General features: G+C 39.5%; 1 protein-coding gene across 2 annotated transcripts in view; it reads left to right on the top strand.

The window, feature by feature from the left end:
- Positions 1–17082, top strand: part of ADAMTSL1 (ADAMTS like 1) — a 1023200-nt gene extending 1006118 nt beyond the window's left edge. For both annotated transcript variants that reach the window (XM_031961469.1, XM_023497962.2), the window contains 4 exons: positions 5073–5280; positions 9571–9680; positions 11944–12164; positions 14951–17082. In XM_031961469.1, coding sequence (XP_031817329.1) covers positions 5073–5280; positions 9571–9680; positions 11944–12164; positions 14951–15057 — 646 coding nt within the window. In that variant the 3' untranslated portion in view covers positions 15058–17082. The remainder of the gene's footprint in view (positions 1–5072; positions 5281–9570; positions 9681–11943; positions 12165–14950) is intronic.
- The last annotated feature ends 2614 nt before the right edge of the window (positions 17083–19696 follow it).

The following is a 19696-nucleotide window of genomic DNA, read 5'->3' as shown; positions in this document are numbered from 1 at the left end:
TGACGGGAACGTTTCCACGGGAATGATTAATGTCCTTTTATACCCTTCCTGAACTGTAACACAGCCCATACCTCCTCCCCTTCCCCCCCCACCCTGCAACCCCAACTCCTGAGAAATTGCTGAAATGGATATTTGGAAATCAAAGTGGATTGAAATGCAGGCCTGAGATTCACCAGGGACATAAGAAGCTGCAAATTCAGCCCTGCCAAGCTGTGTGAAATGAAGAAGAGTTCTTTTCTTTGCCAGGAACTTTTTAATTTGATTTGGTGATGGTTGGAGTCAATCAACCTAATTTACTCCTGTAAATGAAATAATAATAGATAGGTCTGCTTGAGTTTCAATGCCCCTAAGGAGGATTAAAAAGTACCTCCTGCTTACTTCCCAAGTAATCATGGATGTGGGCATTTCTGCTGAGCTGGATTGTTGGTTGGGACTATATACAGAAGAATCTTCTCTCCAAAGCAATTGCAGTATGCAAAGTTACCACAAACCAAGATTTCCTAGCAAAATGAATAACCACTCTGTTCCACATTCCCCTAAGGATCCTCTTCCAAAATCCCACTTTCCAGGAAGGGAATATCACCACCTCTTTTACCTTTTATCATTCTTTAAATTAAATACTTCTTATTTTTGGCAATGTTAGTCCCTACAGTTTTTATGCAGAAAATACAGTAATGATCCACAGGTAATAAAAGGGTCTCTCTGCTCATTCTTTCTTACCAGCATATGTGGAATCATGTTTAAACAGAGGAAACTAGGTTTCTTTATTTTTGTTCCTTAGAGATAATGATATTGTTCCTTATAAAAACTTAAAGCAGACATTCTAACCCATCAACATCAGAAATGAGATTCAAGCCACCTTTGTTTTTCTAAATGAAATAGCTAAGAAACAAGCAACTTCTATGTTTCCAATGTTTTTCTCACACTGACACCATATCTTTAGTAATTTAGCAAGGTCTCAATGCCACATTTTAGGAAAGACTAAAAGCTGAAGCACATCAAGAAAAGGGAGACCAGAATGCTAAAGAAATTGGAAACCAAACCAAAAGAAGATCCCAGCAAGAAACTGGAGAGATTGACTTGCGAGGAGAAATGAAAAGACTTTTGGAGAACTTTAAGACTATCTCCAAGTACTTGAAGAGTTGTCTCATTGAAGAAAAATCAAACTAGGTCTGCTTGGCCCTGAAAGGCAAAACTGGGAGCAATGGGTTTCAGGAAGCTTTTCCCTTCTTTTTTCATTGTCAAAATCATCTTTGAAATAAAAAGGACAAAAAAAAATGACTAAGGGGGATTGATATTCAAGAAGAGGAGATAATAGGTGAGTAACTAGCCACCCTTGGCAAGTGAAAGTAACTAAGCCCAGATGGACTTCATTCTTAAGTACTGAAAGAATTGACAGATGTGCTTACTGACCCACTATAAGTGAGCTCTGGAAGAATGAAAGAAGTATTGCAAGATGAGAAACAGGCAACTGTCCCAATTTTCAGAAAAAGAAAGAGACTAAGGTCTGAAAGCTATAGGCCAAAGATTTCAATTCTTGGCAAAATTCTAGCCTGGCATATTAAAAGATAAACAACTAGTCAAGGAAATGGTGTTCACAGTCATAGTTTCATAAAGAACAGATCAAAGTGGACCATTCTTATTTCCTTTATAAAAATATAAGATTAATCAACTGATATCAAAGAAAAGCTATAAATATTATTTCTCTAGATTACAAAGAAATATGTGAAAGTCTCTCATACTGATTTCACAGGCAAATAAATAAATAAATAAAGGATGCCAGCTAAACAGTAATATAATTAAGTGGATTCAGAATTGGTTGATTCACTAAACCTCACAAGTAATAGTAATTAATGGTTCAATATCAGTGTGAAATGCAGTCTGCAATGGTGTCCTCTGGGAATCTATGTTTTGCTGTGTTCCCTTAATATTTTTGTCAGTGATTTGGTAAAATCATAGAAGGAAGATACTCATTAAATTTTCAGAGGGCACAAAATTTTGAAGGATAGGTAATTCCTTAAAGAAGTTACGATTCAAAAATATCTTGACAGGTTAAAGCATTGGGCAAAATCAAATGTGATAAAATACAATAGGAAGTTCAAAAAATGAATTTCACAAGTACAACATGAAAAACACAGAGCTAAGTGATGGCTCATTAGAAAACAATCTTAAGAGTTTTATTATGCAACTGTTAACTCAATGTGAGTCAACCATGTGAGATAGTAGCCAAAAAAACCTATTAGCATTTTAGGTGGCACTGAGAGGCATGATGTCTAGGACTTAGGAGGTAGTAGTCCTATAATAATCTACCTTGGTTTATATAATTGTAGTCATTACATCTCTTAGTTTCTTGGCATTTTCTCTGACTCTCCCTCCTCATCTCAGCCTACTCCCTTCTCTGGCTTCCTAAAAATCTCAATTAAAATTCCCATTTTCTACAGGAAGCCTTTCCCCAAACCCTCTTAATTCTAGTGCCTTCCTTCTATTATTTCCTATGGATACAAATTTGTTTGTATATAATGTTTGATTATTTTTTTTTGTCTTTTTTGAGTTCCAGTACTTAACACAGTACCTGGAATATAGTAAGAACTTATAGGAGATAGAACTAAGATCAGAAGGTGAAAATTACAGCAACAAATTTAGGCATAATATGTAAGGGGAAACTCCCTAACATTCTGGAAATAAAGGACAGTATTCTGGATTTTTCTCTGTATGGAACTCCTAATATGAAACTCTCTACTGAAAGTGAATGAGTCTTTAACATGAGCTTGGAAAGTTGCCTGAGAAACTAAAAATTTAGGCTTAGTCTACATGCTAATCTATATTAAAGACAAATCTTTCTGCTTCTAAAGCTGGATCTCTCTCCACTCTGCCATGCTGATTTTTCTCTTAACAATTAGAACAACCCAAAAGTAGAAAGGCTTGCCTCAAATATTGCTGGATTCTGCCTCAGGTAACGTCTTTAAACAAAGATTGGATGGCCATTTGTCAGGTACATTGTAGAGATGATCTTTTCTCAGCTCTTCCAATTAGGAATATCTGTGATTCCATGAAGACAACTTTGACTTGTTAAAGAAAAAAAACTCTTAACTATTAGAGGTGTCCATAAATAGAATGGGCTGCCTTGAAAACCCATGGTTTCTCCATCATTGAAGGTCTTCAAGCAGAAGGTGGCTAAATGACATTTTTTTCCCCTGAGGCAACTGGGATTCAGTGACTTGCCCAGGATCACAGAGCCAAGAAGTGTTAAGTGTCCAAGGTCATATTTGAACTCAGGTCCTCCTGACTACAGGGCTGGTGGCTCCATCCACTGCACCACCTAGCTGCCACCTAAATGACTTCTTGTTGGAAATGTTGTAAAGGAGGCACCTACACAACTACACATTATATTAGAGTTCCTCCAAGGCCTTTTCCAGTTCTAAGCTTCTACAATTTTCTAAGTAAGTCTGCCCAAGTGATCTCTTCCTTATATAGTTCATAGAACTCAAAATATAGTTTTTTGAAGCCCCTCAAAAATATAGTTCACAGAAGACAAATACTACCTTTGAACAAAGCTTACAAACCATATGATTAAAGGTTGTCAAGGAATTTCCTTCCCAAAACTTTTCTTATTAATGAATACGTATTTTTCATATCCAGTTCAGTCCCAATCATCCAAAGGAGTGATGATTATAATAAGACTTCTTCAGAGTAGTGACATCCTCGGATATTAATTGTAAGGAATAACCTATCAATTGACATAGGGACTGCATGTCCCCAAAATAAACTAGGAGGAAAAGCTACTGATTCTAGTAATAAGGATATGCTAGGCAAAAATTTTCCTCAATGAGAAGCATCAACTATGTTTTTCCCTAAGAGATGAAAGTGATTTGCTCTGTGGGAGATAATTTAAGCCAATATAACCAGATTAATCAATATATATTTTTTAAGCATCTACATAATCCAACTACCTTGATGAGTGCTGGGGATACAAAAAGAGTCAAAAGTTTCCTGCCCTCAAGGAGCTTACAATGTAATGAGGGAGATAACAAGAAACCATATATGTGCAAAGCAAGATATAAACAGGCTAAACAGGAAATAATTAACTGAGGGAAGGCACTGAAATTAAGAAGAGTTAAAGAAAGCAGAATTCTAATTGTAATGTAAAGGAAACCAGGAAAGTCAATAATCAAAATGAAGGAGAGGGAGAGGGAGAGAGATAGGGAGAAGGAGGAGAGGAGAAGGGAAGGAGGGAAAGAGAGGGAGGAGGAGGAAGAAGAGGGAAGGAGGGAAGGGGAAGGAGAGGGGGAGAGAAAAGACTGGAAAGGTAGGAAGGGGCTAGGTCATAAAGGTCTTTAAATGTCAAACAGAGCATTTTGTATTTATTCCCAAAGGCAATGGGAAACCACTAGTTTGTGACATATGACCTACACTGTAGGAAAACCACTTTCATGGCTGAATGGAGAATGGATTGGAGTGAGGAGAGACTTGAGGCAGGCTAACTCCTTAGCAGGCTATTGCAATAATCGAGGCATGAAGTGATGAGTATCTGCACTTGAGGGATGGCAGTGTCAGAGGAGAGAAGGGGATACATTTGAGAGATGCTGCAAAGGTGAAATCACTGGTCCTTGGCAACAGGTTGGATATGGTGAGTGAGAGACAGTGAGGAATTCAGGGTGACTTCTAGGTTGCATTAATCAAATAAGCTACCAGCTTAAATATATTCTATATTTCTTTCTAGTGGCAACCCATTCTTTCTTCTTCTAATGAACTTGAATATCTCTGGAGCGTTATGATTATCATCAAAACTCCAGCTAGTTTTCTGGGTATCTTTCAAGATCTACCTTTTGAGTCTCTTGTCTAAATATTTAAAGATAATTATGCCTGCTGATTCCACACTTTCTGTTTTGTATATAAAATAAATCCATGGTATTAGTTATGAAAAGGATCATCTGTGTGTCCAGATTACCCCAAATTTGTATCTATATAGAAGGAGGTAAACACTGGACATGTAGTAAGCTCCTTCTTAGTGCAGCAGATGATGCAATCCAAGTCCTTTTGGTTTACCTAACCATTTTTCCTCCTTCTAACAGATGGATGGTGACTTCTTGGTCATCTTGCACTCGAAGCTGTGGGGGAGGGGTCCAGACTCGTCGAGTTACCTGTCAGAAACTGAAAGCCACTGGAGTCTCAGTACCCATGTCCAATGATATGTGTTCCCAACTTGCCAAACGACCTGTGGACACCCAAGCATGTAACCAGCAGCTCTGTGTGGAATGGGCCTTCTCTAGTTGGGGCCAGGTAAGAGACTAGATACCTTATATTTTTATTTTAAAGGTAAATTTATCAGTTTGCTTATTTTTGCTTACAAAGGCATAAACAACAATACCACAACTGCAACCTTCTCTACTTCTGTGGAATATCTTCTTTCCCCATCTCTCTTTCATGTCCCTTTCCTCATGTTTAATTCCTATTCCCCAGATTTAATCCCCTTATTCTCTATTTTAACTCTTTTCTCCCATTCTCATCATGTCTTTCCTGATACCATGCTATTCTCTGTCTTATCATCCCTTTAAATTTTCACATTTGCCTATATAACTCCTAAGGTCTGCTGCAGATGTCTACACCCTCATGTTTAATATTATCTGCCACACAATGTTAGACAAGACAAATCCTATCTAATAGGTATCACACCTCAACACCTTTAATAAATTGTCTCAAGCCCTATCTAATAGGTATCACCTTAACACCTTTAATAAATTGTCTCAAGCCCCATTCCATTTCCAAGTCTACCCCTCTTACTTTACATACATAAGAATAAAATAAGCCAGATAAATTTGCAAAGAAGGACTGTCGCTTGAAATGTGATTCCTATATTCCCAAGATTATGCAGCAAGTAGCTGAAATATTTTTCCCCAAAAGTCTAGAAAATGGGAACAGTACTGCACATAAAAGTAGCTTTAAGAACTATTATCATTTGGGGGATAAAATCTTTCATTTTGGGGGGTCATTCAAGAATTGACAATCAAGATTTAAGTTTCACTGAAGGGTGGTGTTTGTTCAGAATATTTGACATCTTCATTTTCCAAGGATAAAGATTAATAAATGGAAGGAAAAAAGCTTTGAACATTGATAGATCCTTTAAGTCCTGTTTTCTTTTCTCAGCTAGATTCTGCCACTCATCATTCCCAGGAGGGACTGTACTTCTTTCATTCTTTGTTGATTTTTTCTAGCAAATGACAACTCAATCAGTAAATCTATGTGTTACCCCCCCAAAAAAAAAAAAATCAAAAATTTTTAGTGATCTAAGCAGCTGTTGATAGTGATATTTTCCTACTCTCACTTCCAGTTTCCAGGATACTATTACCTTCTATGAGAAGAAAAAATTCAGTATCTAGAATCACTCAAAGTCAGAAATGTCTCTAATCTAATCCAACAAACATTTATTAAGGTTTTGCTTTGTCCAAGAACTGTGCTTAGTGCTAGAGAACTACCTTCAAGGATCTTATATTCTATCAGAGGCAAGATTGAACATTTATAAGTTTAAGGATCAGTATGACAACTTGAGGAAGCAGAGGGAATTAGAGGCACCAAGAAAGTCTTCTTGCAGGAAGAGAATTTTTAGCTTTCTTCAAAGTTAAGATATAGTCTCTTTTCAAGTCTTCCCTACGTACAGCAACCTTAGAAAGTAGCAGAAAACTACTGAATATTCAACCACTTGGGTAATCTTGGAAAATCTTGGAAATCTAGTTCTCCCAAGTCAATGTTATTCTATATATTTGAAGACCTATTGTAAGTATCCCAAGTGACTGTGTAATAAATATATGAACAAAATCAGGAGAATGCCAAGGCCTCATCACTGGAGGTAGTAGGGAAAATCCACAATAACTTTTAGGTGCTCTTACAATCTCTTTCATGGTATATGGTTGACAGAATCACTGTTTTCCCTCTCCCAATCTCACCCTTCATTCCAACTCAAGATGTGATTACCAGTTCTTGAATGGCCCAAACAAAATGGAAGATCTTCGGTCCAAACTAATAATATCTCTTAAGGTTTCTAATTCATAGGCAGGACTGTTCTCATTTTCCAAGTTTTTTAGGTGAAGGGAAGCATTGAAGTTTTTCTAAATTTAAAAAGAAAATTATAACCAAAACTTCTTCCCAACAGGATTCAGCTGTCGTTTTAATCTAGCACTTCTCTTGCCAACTGGAATGCTCACTAATATAGTCAGCATTATCATAATTTCTTTTTAAGTAGCCAAGGAAACATTACCAAAAATTATCAGTGCCTTGGGCAAAATAGGATCCATTAGCATGATTGAAGTTCTTAGATATATTCTTTGGAAAACATTCACTTTCAAGTTAACGCTCTAAGGCTCTCTGCTAGAAAAGAACTGATGTTCTGGACCAAGGCATGGTCATGCTATGTTCAGTGGCAGCATATACAGTTAAGAGTTTCAGGTAGGAACAAGGCTGCTTGATTCCAAATCCCTGTACTTTCTGGATGGATGTGTCCTCTTCTTAGCTTCTTCCAATTCCCTTCTTCCATACTTCATCCATAATGGACATTCCGTACTTCCATCCGTACATCCATAATGGACATTCTCTGTAATCAAAGGCAGACGTTCTGATTGATCCATTTTGCCTGACCTGAGGTTATATAATTCTGTAGTTCTCTTACCTGGAAAAATACATTTTTTATGGTTCTCTCCAATCTCAGTAAGGCTCCACTTGCCTAATCAGACAGTTGGATGGGTTCCAATTAGGATCAAGTCACTGGCTCTGGTTTCTGCATTATGACATCAGGATCACCAGAAGGGACATCAGGTTCACATTCAGCTAGAATAATGATCCTTTCCTAATAGTGAAAAAGAGTAAAGAATCTACCCTTCCCTTTCCTCAAATGACTCTTCTGTCCTTCTATCATGGATTATAATCAATTATTTGATTTCACAGTGCTATTATTTTTACTTGGAATTTTCCTTCAAGATTCAGTTATTCAGTCAGCAAGCATTATTAAAAGCACCTTCTGTGGATTTAATATTGTGGTAGGTAGTAAAAGAGGTATAAGAGATATTTGTCCCTTATGGAGCTACCAGCCTCAGAGAGGGAAAAACAGCTAAAACAGAGAGTTATAATACTCAGTATTATATAAGTATCTTAGAAAATTTGAACAAAAAAAAATTTTTTTAATGATGTTAGGGCCAAGCGTGGGATCTGGATAATTGACAAAGAAGTGAACTTTGAGTTAGTTCCATTTTAAAGGATGGATAGAAATTTAATAGGTCTGGTAGGCAAGGGAAAGGAGGACAAGATGAGGAGACCATTCTAAGCTAGAAAATAGTGTGAGCAAAGGTACTTAGACAGGAGAATATGTCCCTACTCAAATATTCGCACCCACATTTCTATGAAAATATCTTTCTAACAGTAACATGGATATTCTTTTTTTCTCCATATCCTTTACTTCATTAAGGGTAGGAGAAATAATTCTGGTAGTTCCTTGGGGAATTAAAAATACCTCCTCAATCTCTGAAAACCTGGTTTGTCTGATGCCCTTTATAGCAAATATTTCTCACCTGCTCCTAAATAACTACTTGTAGTTTTATGAACATCACAACCCAAAAAAAGGACCTTTAGGGACTCAGAAATGAATTAAGTTTTAAGTTTAGCTTTAAAAAGCTAAGTATATGGCTATATCCTACTCTAATAATAAGGAACTGTTGATCTTTTTGTTGTACAGAATATAACCAGAAATATGTGGCACATTGACTAAATCCTGAGGATCTTTGTGTCTTCCAGTGATCATTATTATATACAAGCATTTTTTGAAAGGGGAATTGACCCCTAGTTTATCCTTTTCAGCTCCCAAAAAAGTTTTCCTCAATGCTTTTCATCAGCAATAGAGTAAGGCTGAGTCAGTGCCAGAAGGCTGGCTGGCTTCCCCCATCAATGGCATTTTCCCAAGTGTACCAAGCTCCATTCCCTTCATGCCCCAGGTTTCACATCTGCCCTATGATCACCACAGAAAGCATCTATTTTTCCTATTTTGGCAAGCTTTGGAGATGTGCATTCCTAATTCCCTCTTCGTTTTCCTGCCCAGTTTTTAACTTGGAGACTATGGAAAGCAAGGGCAACTTGGGGAAATGACAAGGTTTGGTTTCTTAATTTTTCAAATAAAGAGTTCTTGGTTTTGAAAAGCAAAAGCTCAGTAGGGGCCACATTGCTTTTAATGTCCTCCACTCCAAATATTCCATTTATATTTGTCAAACTTTATCATAAGACATATTTTCAAATAATCAATTTGGAAGAGAAAAAACTAAGATTCTTGGTCTGGTTCCTCATTTGTTACTTGATGATAGAATATAGTACATTCAGGCAATAAGGAAAACAGTCCTAAACATCCAGTAACTCTTTCATTCCCAGTTCCTCATGTCTTAGAAATGATTTGATTTTGGATAGAACTGGAAACAACACATGGTACCATATGATGGCCCTGTGCCTCCAAGTCTTTATGATTTCATTCTCACAGAAAAAGCTGGGTTCTGTCCCTCTATTCCTTTCACCCAATGCTTTTCTTTTCCTGTTCTACAGTGTAATGGGCCATGCATCGGGCCCCGCCTGGCAGTGCAACATAGGCAAGTCTTCTGCCAGACAAGGGATGGACTCTCCTTACCTTCTGAGCAATGTAGTGCTCTCCCAAGGTAAGAAATCCTTGAACCCTTTCATCCACAGGAACAGCAAATGAAGGACTTTCTAATTACAATTCATTAATCTCTCCCACCTTCTAGTTTCTAAGAATAGGATTTTACCACTTCCCTCCACTACTCACACTCACTTTCCAAAGTTTCAGAACTTTTGAGATGAGGGGGGGATATGCAATGGGGATGATAAAGCTGAGTGAGACAAGCACACCAACTGCCAAATAAGTGAGCTTGGGTTTGTCTACTCCACCATTTGGGCAAAGAACGCTACCTGCTAACCCCAGAAAGAGTCACCACCACAAGAATCGGAAGACCAGCTCTTTAACCTTTCTTTAACATTCCCAGGGCTGAGAGGATGGGAGACAGTTGAGACTACCCTGGATCCTCCTTTAACCCTGAATCACACAAGAAATATTTTCTCAGCCCAGGCTTCCCATTTGGTCTGTCAAAGTAATTCCCACAGAAGGAAAATTCACCCCACCTCTCCCTTCACACCTACCTGGGAGCCAGGGTCAGTCTGATGGACTTTCATGGGACCATCCACTGCAGAGCAGAAGGCCATGTGCTCCCTCTCTTGCTTATGTTAGCTTCTTTCTCCTCACCTAAACTCCCTTTCTCTGCTCCATCCAGGGCCATACTGGTCCTGCCTCCTTGATATCCCAACATAGCCACCCTAAAGAAGGGCATCCCATATAAAGCAGACTCAACCTCCCCCTACCTAGTAGTTCAAAGGTCCCCAATTTTGTTAGCATGGTCACTTCCTCCCTCAACCAAGACAGAGAAGAATCTTCTCCAACTTAGTACAGGGATAGGGAACCTTTTTTCTGCCAAAGACCATTTGGATAATTCAAGGGTCAAACAAAACGATCAACTTGTAGATTTACTAGCCTTCAGCTCTGATCACCACTTGCAGGCTGCCTTGGCAAGGTCAGACCAAATGATTCCACAGTCCAGACATCCTCACCCTTGATGTAGAATATGGTCTTTAAAGGTTCCTGTATCCAAAGAAATTCATTACCTTCTGGACAATGCCTCTGGTCTTCAGACAGTCGACTAAGGTAGTATTGGAGCCCTTTCCAGCCTGGCAGAGCATATACATTGCTATCTTTTTCTTAAAGAACTTAGGGATACCTCCTTTCCATGATAGTATATGAGCCCTTTCCAGACTTGGCAGAGAATGTACATTGCTATCTTTTCCTTAAAGAATTTAAGGATACCTTCTTTCCATGATAGTATTTGAGCCCTTTCCAGACTGGCAGAGCATATACTTTGTTGCTTTTATCTTAAAGAACTTAGGGATACCTTCTTTCCATGACAGTATTTGAGCCCTTTTTAGACTGGCAGAGCATATACTTTGTTGCTTTTTTCTTAAAGAACTTAGGGATACCTCCTTTCCATGATGAGACCTTGAGGAAGGGAGAAGGAAGGGAATAAGTATTTATATAACACCTACTATATACCAGGCAACAAACCAAGCATGTTACAGTTATGGTTTCATTTGATTCTCACAACAATCCTAAGAGGTAGATGTCATTATTCCCCATTAAGGAAAAGACAAAAAAGAGATTGATTTGCCTAGGGTCACACAGCTAATATGTATCTAAGGCCATATTTGAACTCAAGTCTTCTAACTTCAGACTCAACATTCCATCCACTGTGTTACCAGCTGCCTTTAATCAGATATACATCTACTGAATAAATACAAGAGTTAGTAGGTGACATAGTCATGGGACCATGGAGTTATAGCTGGATGGAACCTTAGAGCTCCCATTTCATAGATGAGGGAATAAAGCTGGGCAAGTGACCATTAATTAGATCATCACCACTCCTGGATTAAAATCCAGATTTCTTGATCTCCAGTCCAGTAAGGCTCTCTCTGTGTGGCCGGGGAATGAATGAAAGCAGAGTTAAATTGGCTTCTCCTAATTTCATGTTTTCCATGTGTTTATCCTAGCTCAGCAGGCACAGAGAAGACATGTCCCAGAACAATAAATGATGATTTTCAATGAAGCCACTGTACCCTGGGCTTGGATATAGTGAAGAGAGCATTTTATTTGGAGTTAGGAGATCTCTTAATAGTGCTGTGAGATGGCCAAGTCACCCCAACCTTTCCTGTGCCTCAGTTTCCCCATCTGGGAATGAGGATAGCTCCTATACTAGCCACCTTTCAGAGAATATGAGGAAAGCTGAGGGGGAAAGGTAGAAATCTAAATTCTCCCACTCCCTAAGAATGCTGAGAACCCTTTTGTGCTTTTCCCCTCAGGCCTGTAAGCACTCAGAATTGCTGGGCAGAAGCCTGTGGTGTACACTGGAGGGTCAGCCTGTGGACACTGTGTACGGCGACGTGCGGCAACTATGGCTTCCAGTCGCGCCGAGTGGAGTGTGTGCACATCCGCACCAATAAGCCTGTACCAGAGCATCTGTGCTCCTGGAGACCTCGCCCTGCCAACTGGCAGCGCTGCAATATCACCCCTTGCGAAAACAGTACGTTCCAACCCAAAAGAGTCCTCTGCAATATTCCAGCAGGGCTGCGGGTCCAGAGGGCAGCCCCAAGGGCCCGGGCCCCATGGTTAGTGCTATGGAACAGGTTTCCTTAAGGATTACAGTCCCCAGGCTGCACAGACCAGTGTTCTCCAAAGGAACCTTTTCTGAGTGTGTGTATGTATCTGTGCACATGTGTGTGCAAGGGTCTGTGCACATACACACAGAGTGCACATGTGCCACAAAATCTGGGTTCTCAATTTACTGCTCTGTTGGTTAAACATGATGGGTGCGACCTGGGGGTTCCGGCTCATCTGGAGAAAGGGGGAGTTTAGGCTCCTCTGGGGAGAACAACCAGTGGGAACCTAAACACACTCAGCATCCAGCTCACGTGTGGGCAGCAGGCAGCAGCAAGGCCTTGCCAATTAAAATAAGCATTATAAACACCAAAGAAGAAAACCATGAAGTTCACTTCGCAAACCACCATTGCAGGGTCTCGCCATGAAACAACAAACATCCCTGTTATCTGGTTTCCTTCCCTCTCGGCCATGCAGTAACCAGAACTCTTCAAGGCGCCAACACACATGCATTTTGCTATTTAACACCCTTTTTATAGACTCACAGGAACTGAGGGCTGAAATGGACCCCTCCTCCCCCTCTTTTTTTTTTTTAAATGAATAAGGAAACTGAGGCCCAGAAAGCAAAGGGGTTTGCCTGAAGCTACTAAGCTAGTAAGGGGTAAAGTCTGGATTTCAACCCATTCTTCTGCCTCTGACTTTCCTACTCTGTTAGAGCATATTCATGTCTCTCAAATTTAAACTCTCCCTTACCCACAATCCCAATGGCAGAAAATGCAAATTATTTTAGGATTTAGTTTTTCACTCTTCTCAAATCTTTCAATCATAAGGACCATGCTTCCTCTTAAGGAAAATACAGAAATCATAAGACAAAATGGAGGAAATAGAAAATTAATCTAGTGAGGTCAGATTTGACCTCAGACACTTATTACTATATGACCCCGGGCAAGTCCTTTAACCCTTTTGCCTTGGAGAAAAGGGAAGAGGGAAAGAAGGAAAGAGGGAGAAGGAGAGAGGAATAGAGGGGGAGAGAGAGAGAAAGAAAGAGACAGAAAGAGGAAGGAAAGGGAAACAAGAAAGACAGAGAGAGAAAAGAAAATGAATCTAATTCTTATGTCAGCAAGACAATATTCTTCCGGTAAAGAAGAAATGTAAGGGGTTGCAGAACACAGTTAATTTTTTTTTTTAATGACATTGATTTCTTTGTTTTACTCATTTGGAAAAGAGGCTCCTAAAATAATGACTGATTGCAAAAGCAACTTGTCACCTTAACAGAGTTAATGACCAATGTTGTCTTTTTCCTATCCCGTAAAGTTTTCTATTCATTCAGAACCATTCACTAGGCACTGTAATTCCCAATAATAGTGTCCAGACACCAGGTCTTCAAAAGCAAAATACAACTTCCTGACAAGTTGTACTAGAGCTTAATAATGGGCCTCTGAAATAGCATTAATATCTACTGTCAGACTCTACTTCAAAGTAGAGCAGAATTTTAGTCCTGCTTGAATTCATTCAAATTCAATCATACAGTTAATAAGTGCCTATTACGCTACAGCACTGTGCTTGGCAGGGACTATACAAAAAATAATAATGGAATAGCCCTAGTCTCGAGGGGATTCCTGAAGGAGTGAAGGGGAGGCTGTTGAGGAAGAGGAGCAAGGCAATATACACAATTTAATATATCAGAAAGAATATGGGGGCAGCTAGATGGTGCAGTGAATAGAGGATCCGAGATCAAATCTGACCTCGGACACTTAATACTTCCTAGCTGTGTAACCCTGGGCTAGTCACTTAACTCAAGTCACTTTTCCCAAGGGCCTCAGAAAAAAAAAAAAAAAAAAAGAATATGATGGAGGTAAAGTGCTATGAGAAATTTTATGTGGAAACGACCCAAAGGAATTAGGTCTGTAGGATTATAGCATCATACATCTAAAACTGGAACCCTAAAGGTCATCTAGACCAACTCTACCTCATTTCAGAGATGAGGAAAGAGGCCCTTAAAGGTTGACTTGAACAGGATCACACAGTTTCTATTCATGCTCCTTCACAATATCCAAGGGATCTCACCAAAAAGCTGTCATCTCAGCTGCACAACAAGGTTACTGTGAGTCTTCAGGACTTTCCATTTACTTCTCTAGCCATCATGTGATGGGCTAAACATGCATTCTCCCATCCTCGACTTTGTGAGGGCACAACCTTTTTTCTCATTTGTTCTTTTAGGGGTCTTTGTTTTATAGAGAATATAGATAATATAATTATAGATAATATAGATAATAGCGAACTACTTCCTTTTCATTAGCATCCTTTTCTTCATCCCTTACACTGTCAACTTGGCGTGATGTGCCATCGAGTGATGGAGGATGGATGCATTCAAAGCAGTCACAGGCAGGAAAGGGTGTTGCAGACTGCCGGAGAGTTACAAGCACTTCCTCTGCTGCCAGGAGAGAACAGTTGATGCATCAGCTGAGAGGAGGGAATCCATGAGCCTGAAAAGAGGCATAGCTATTCTGGGCCCAGATTTATCCATTCTGCAAAGATTTATTGGGGCACCTAAGGTGTGCAAGGAGCCCTCCTATGCCCCCCTCCCCCCAGGTTCCACTAACCGCAGCCCTGCATCTGCCTGGCCATACAGGATAGCATTTGTCGATTTGCCTTCATTTCACCATTTCCTTTCTGTCCCCTCTCCCCACTCCCCTTCTCCCCCTTTACCAGTGGAGTGCAGAGACACCACCAGGTACTGCGAGAAGGTGAAGCAACTGAAACTCTGCCAACTCACCCAGTTCAAATCTCGCTGCTGTGGGACTTGCGGCAAAGCCTGAAGATGGGGAGCGGGGGATTGCTCTGCTTTGGCCACCCAAAGGACTCGTGCAACCAAGTGGGACAGAACTCAAGCTTTCTTCATGTTATTTATTTATTTTCCCTTTTCTCCCTCTCCTCCTTCCCCACCCCTTCACACCCTCATCTGACTCCCTCCCTGGACCAGCACCCCCCCATCTTTGATTATAAGGGCCTCGACAAGCTTTCCCTTCCACACTTCTGGAAGACAGAATGCGATAAAGGCAGGAATAGATAGAGTTATAAAAGGAAAGGAAGAAAAATTTCTAGGCTGAGCCGGGCCCAGAAAAAGCAAGCTGCTTAAGGGGGCCTCTGCCCCTATAATGACCCAGAGAAGCTAGGAGAAGGTGAAGTCCTCCAAAGTCACTACCAATGCCATCGGCCCCAGGAGGCAAAGCCTCCACTGTGCTTAGTTAGCTCAACAAACAAAAAAAATTGGAAAAAAAAAAAAAAAAAGTGGAGAGGGTAAATTTGTATGTATTTACATAAACCTTGGACAACTAACAGGGTGTTTGTTTTGTTGAGAGAGAGAGTGTGAGTGTGTGTGTGAGAGAGAGAGAGAGTGTGAGTGAGTGTGTGTGTGTGTGTGTGTGTGTGTGTGTAACACAGGACTGTCTCAGTTTGTCTCATCTGCCTGTCATGTCCTCTGTCACAATGAGAATGACTGGAGGGAAAGGAAAAAAAGTCAGCTTGGAACTGGAATGAAAATCAGTGGAGAAGCCAGCTCTTCTTCTTTGCTGAGAGGAGACTGGGAAATAAGGTCATAAGAAAGTGTAATACAAAGGGAATGAATTGGTAAGAGTGCAGGGGATGAAGGAAGAAGCACTAAGAATTATGAGGTACAGTATTATCTATAAAATAAAGAGGATGAGGAAAGAGACAGGGAAAGGGGGTGTACATGCAACGGGTACAGGCTGGTACCACATCAAAGGTTGTCACTGACTTAAGGGTTGAAAGGAATATTAGAAGTCATCCATTCCAACCTATTTTACAGAGGGCAAATCCAACACAAGATATCAAGTGATTGTATAAATGCTCTAACTTGCATGGTCAATGAGCAACAGGGTTTATTTGAACCCACAGTCTCAGATTCCAATCCAGCCCATTTTCCATTGGGTAACAATACCACCTCATAAGAACCAGTTATACTGGGCTCAAAAATATCATGTGTCCCTTCAATTTATGGGTTTGTGCTCCCTCAAGTCAGCCCTCAGAGCTGGCATAGTGCTTTCTGTTTGGAAAGTGCACAACTCCTTCCCTTGGCAATGAGGAAGGCTTCTGGGGAAGATTCTCCAGTTGGGGCCATTCTTTTCTATGCTGCAGCATTCAAATAGGATGGCCTAATGACTTGGAGTAGTGGGTGCTTTCTATTGACCAGCTATGGCCCTGTAGGAGCCATGCACAGAATAGCAGGGGCTGGAAAGCTTCATCCTTCCCCCTTAGTGCCTTACCATAGATGTGTCTCAGGCAATGAAATCCTTTCTGCCTTTGTAGTTCTGGCAGTCAAACACTCTTGTAACCCCCCGTTATTTTATATTAGAAAGCTTCATTCAACCAACCAGGAGCTCCCCAACATTAATCACCTTTATGCTTCAAAGGCAAATAAAGACTTTATTTGGGAGACTGATTTTGGAACAATTTCCTATTACCCTTAGTGTAGCAGAACTCGGGCACCTTAATGACCAGGGAGGGATGGTACCTCTAGAATGAGCCACAGAGCTGCTTCTCTGCCCACACAAGAATAAGGTACCACTCAACTCTGGGAGTGCTGCCACGGGTGCCATGGCTCTGTCTTCAAACTTAAAATTCATTTGGGGAAGTCAACATCAAGGTCAATAGTAACATTCCTCTGCTGTATCCTTCCCCCATGAAGCAAAGAGGGAATGGTCAGAATGTGTTTCTATCTCCATTCTTCCTCTTCCTCCAGAATTGGGCTCCCAGAAATCATGTTACTTAGAATCAGTGTAAGTTTTATTTAAAATAAAAAGAGAATGTCTTCTATGTCTGTATATCTTTTGTGTATATTTATTAGGATTTCTTGTATAAAAAGTGCAATATTAATAATTGTACATGATGTTGTCCAGATAAAACTATCGGGATGAGGTAGGGGGCTTTTAATGATCTTCCTAAAGTGTGTTCCTGTCAAATCAGTGATGATATTGTATATTTTTCTATTTTAAATGGCACTTGGCATCTAACTTTGGAATACATTCATTCACTGTGTACAGAATACATGGTAAACTCTTACACATGGGATGATGGGGCAATGAGAGGGGATTAATTTGTGACATGGTAGTTTTGCATGAAATGAAGGGAAGATCCCTTTAATAATAATAATGGAGTGATTGTTTCTAGTTCAGTAGCTAATGGGAAACTGTACATTTCATAACTAGCAAAAACCTTTCCAGTGAAATCACCTGAAGGGTTTTCGTACCTGGGACTATGCTTTGCAGAAACCCCCAAAGAACCACAATTTGGAATGGAAAACCCTGAGCTCTCTTGCATGGAATGAATGTACTTTCAAATGTTTGTCCTGTGAATTGTGACTTGGCAACATCGCAATAAGAGAACTGAAGGGTTGCTAAATACTGTGGAAGGATGTGACTCCTCCCTGAAAAACACAAGCCTGTATTTATATTTTTTGTACAGATAATGCAGCTTATTTATTTAAATTCTGTTGTCAGACTCGTTATTTATGAAGTCCAATTGGTTCGATGCTCACCCCTTCATAATATGCTCTCATAGAAGTCCTTGTCTTCGGTTAGTAGCATTTGACATTACCTGTCAAGTCAACAAACAGTTAATAAGTACTTACTATATTGCCAGACACTGTGCTAAGTGATTGGGATACAAAGAAAGGCAAAAAGTAACAAATGAAAACAACATTGGACTTAGGTAGAGAGAAACTGATAGCAGATGCCCAGAAATGAGCAATCATAGCCCTGGGAGAGGAAAATATACAATAAGCTGGACATTGCCTTCTAGAAGCAACAGGGTATAGAAAGTGGATCATAGATTTAAGACATAGAGCTTATTTTGTCATAGAATCCTAGGGCTATAGCTGAAAGGGAATTCAGAGCCATCTAGTCAAACCCAATTCCCTCATTTTAAAGATAAACTGAGGAAGTAAGCTGATCAAGTAATTTGCCATCAGTAATAAGTGGAAAGGGTAGGATTTGAATCCAGGAGCTCTGACTCTACACGTAGTTTTCTTACATAGTTACCAAAAATGAGCATTAATGACATTAGATCTGGACTCTGACACTGACTAAACTGCACATCTAATTCTTAGCCTATAAAAGGAGGATCAACTTCATGGGAGTTTTGTGAGAAAGACATTTTGTAAACTTTAAAATGATCTAAAAATGCTATTATTGCAAAAGATTCCATTTTCTGACCTCAAATGACAATACATACCACAAAGAGAAATGTGAGCTGTATTGAAAATCACTTCAAGAGATTACTGTTCAGGTAGCTTTAGGAAAATGAGGCATTTCCAAGTGTGGAAATGACTCAATGGGCTGAAATCTCCCTTAGGCATTAACCTACCCACCAGTCCTTGGTAGTTTTCTCTGTGAAGAAAAAGGATGTAAAGTATACTGTCCACATATATCAATAAAAGGGGGGGTACAGAATAGGATAAGGTTTGGGGGGTCAAGATAGCAGAAGTTTGTGGTCTAAGTCAATACTAGTAGAAGATCTGTCATAGTTCTATAGGTCATCATATTTACATGTCTCTGTCTGACTCTGACCCTAATTCTTAGCCACAAAAATGTGAATAAACTGAATTAGCCCATATAAGTATATGGGAGGACAGCAGAAAGGACAGCCTTTCTAATACTCTTAATTATAATAAGTAGACTCATGGAAAGTGCCTTTAAGACGTAATATATAGTCCCTGCTTCTGGAAGATTAGGCTGGTACAAATGAAGCAGAATTCAAAAAATCTAATACATGCTTCAGGTGGGGATGGGGTGGGAACAGTTCTAAAATTTATATAGGTACTAAAAGTGGCAAACCAAAAACTAAAACTTAGTCTTATAACTCAAATTCAGTACAATTTTCATTCCATCAAAACTCTTTATGAAATAATTTATGAAATGAAATTCTTTATCAATTTGTTAACTACGTTGACTATTTATTAGTAGAAGATAACATGTCTGTATATATATATATGTATATATACACATGCATATATGCATGTGTGTATATACATGCACATATATACACATGCACACACATATATGTGTATGTATGTGTGTGTATATATATATATATATACATAGATAGATAGATAATAGATAGCATTGAAGATCATGCAACCTAATGGGTACAATTCTATTAAAAGGGAATTTTTTCATAACTGAATCATTTCACCATTAATTTTCTATCCAAAGCACAGTGTGAAATACAGAGTATAAGGTTGATTTTCTTTTTTTAAACAAAGGCATCAGGACTCACCCATCCACTGGAACGCAGCAGTCTCAGGGGATGTGCCCCAATTCCAAAAATGCAACTGCTCACAACATTCCAGCCCCTAGAGTATGAATCACATTTCATAAATGTGATTTTGATGTGACAAACCAGTTTGGCAAAAAGGTTTGGAATTCCATGCAAATTGAG

Source organism: Sarcophilus harrisii, chromosome 1 (assembly GCF_902635505.1).
Source record: "Sarcophilus harrisii chromosome 1, mSarHar1.11, whole genome shotgun sequence".
In the NCBI taxonomy this organism is placed as follows: Eukaryota; Metazoa; Chordata; class Mammalia; order Dasyuromorphia; family Dasyuridae; genus Sarcophilus; species Sarcophilus harrisii.
This window is presented reverse-complemented; position numbering and strand designations above follow the sequence as displayed.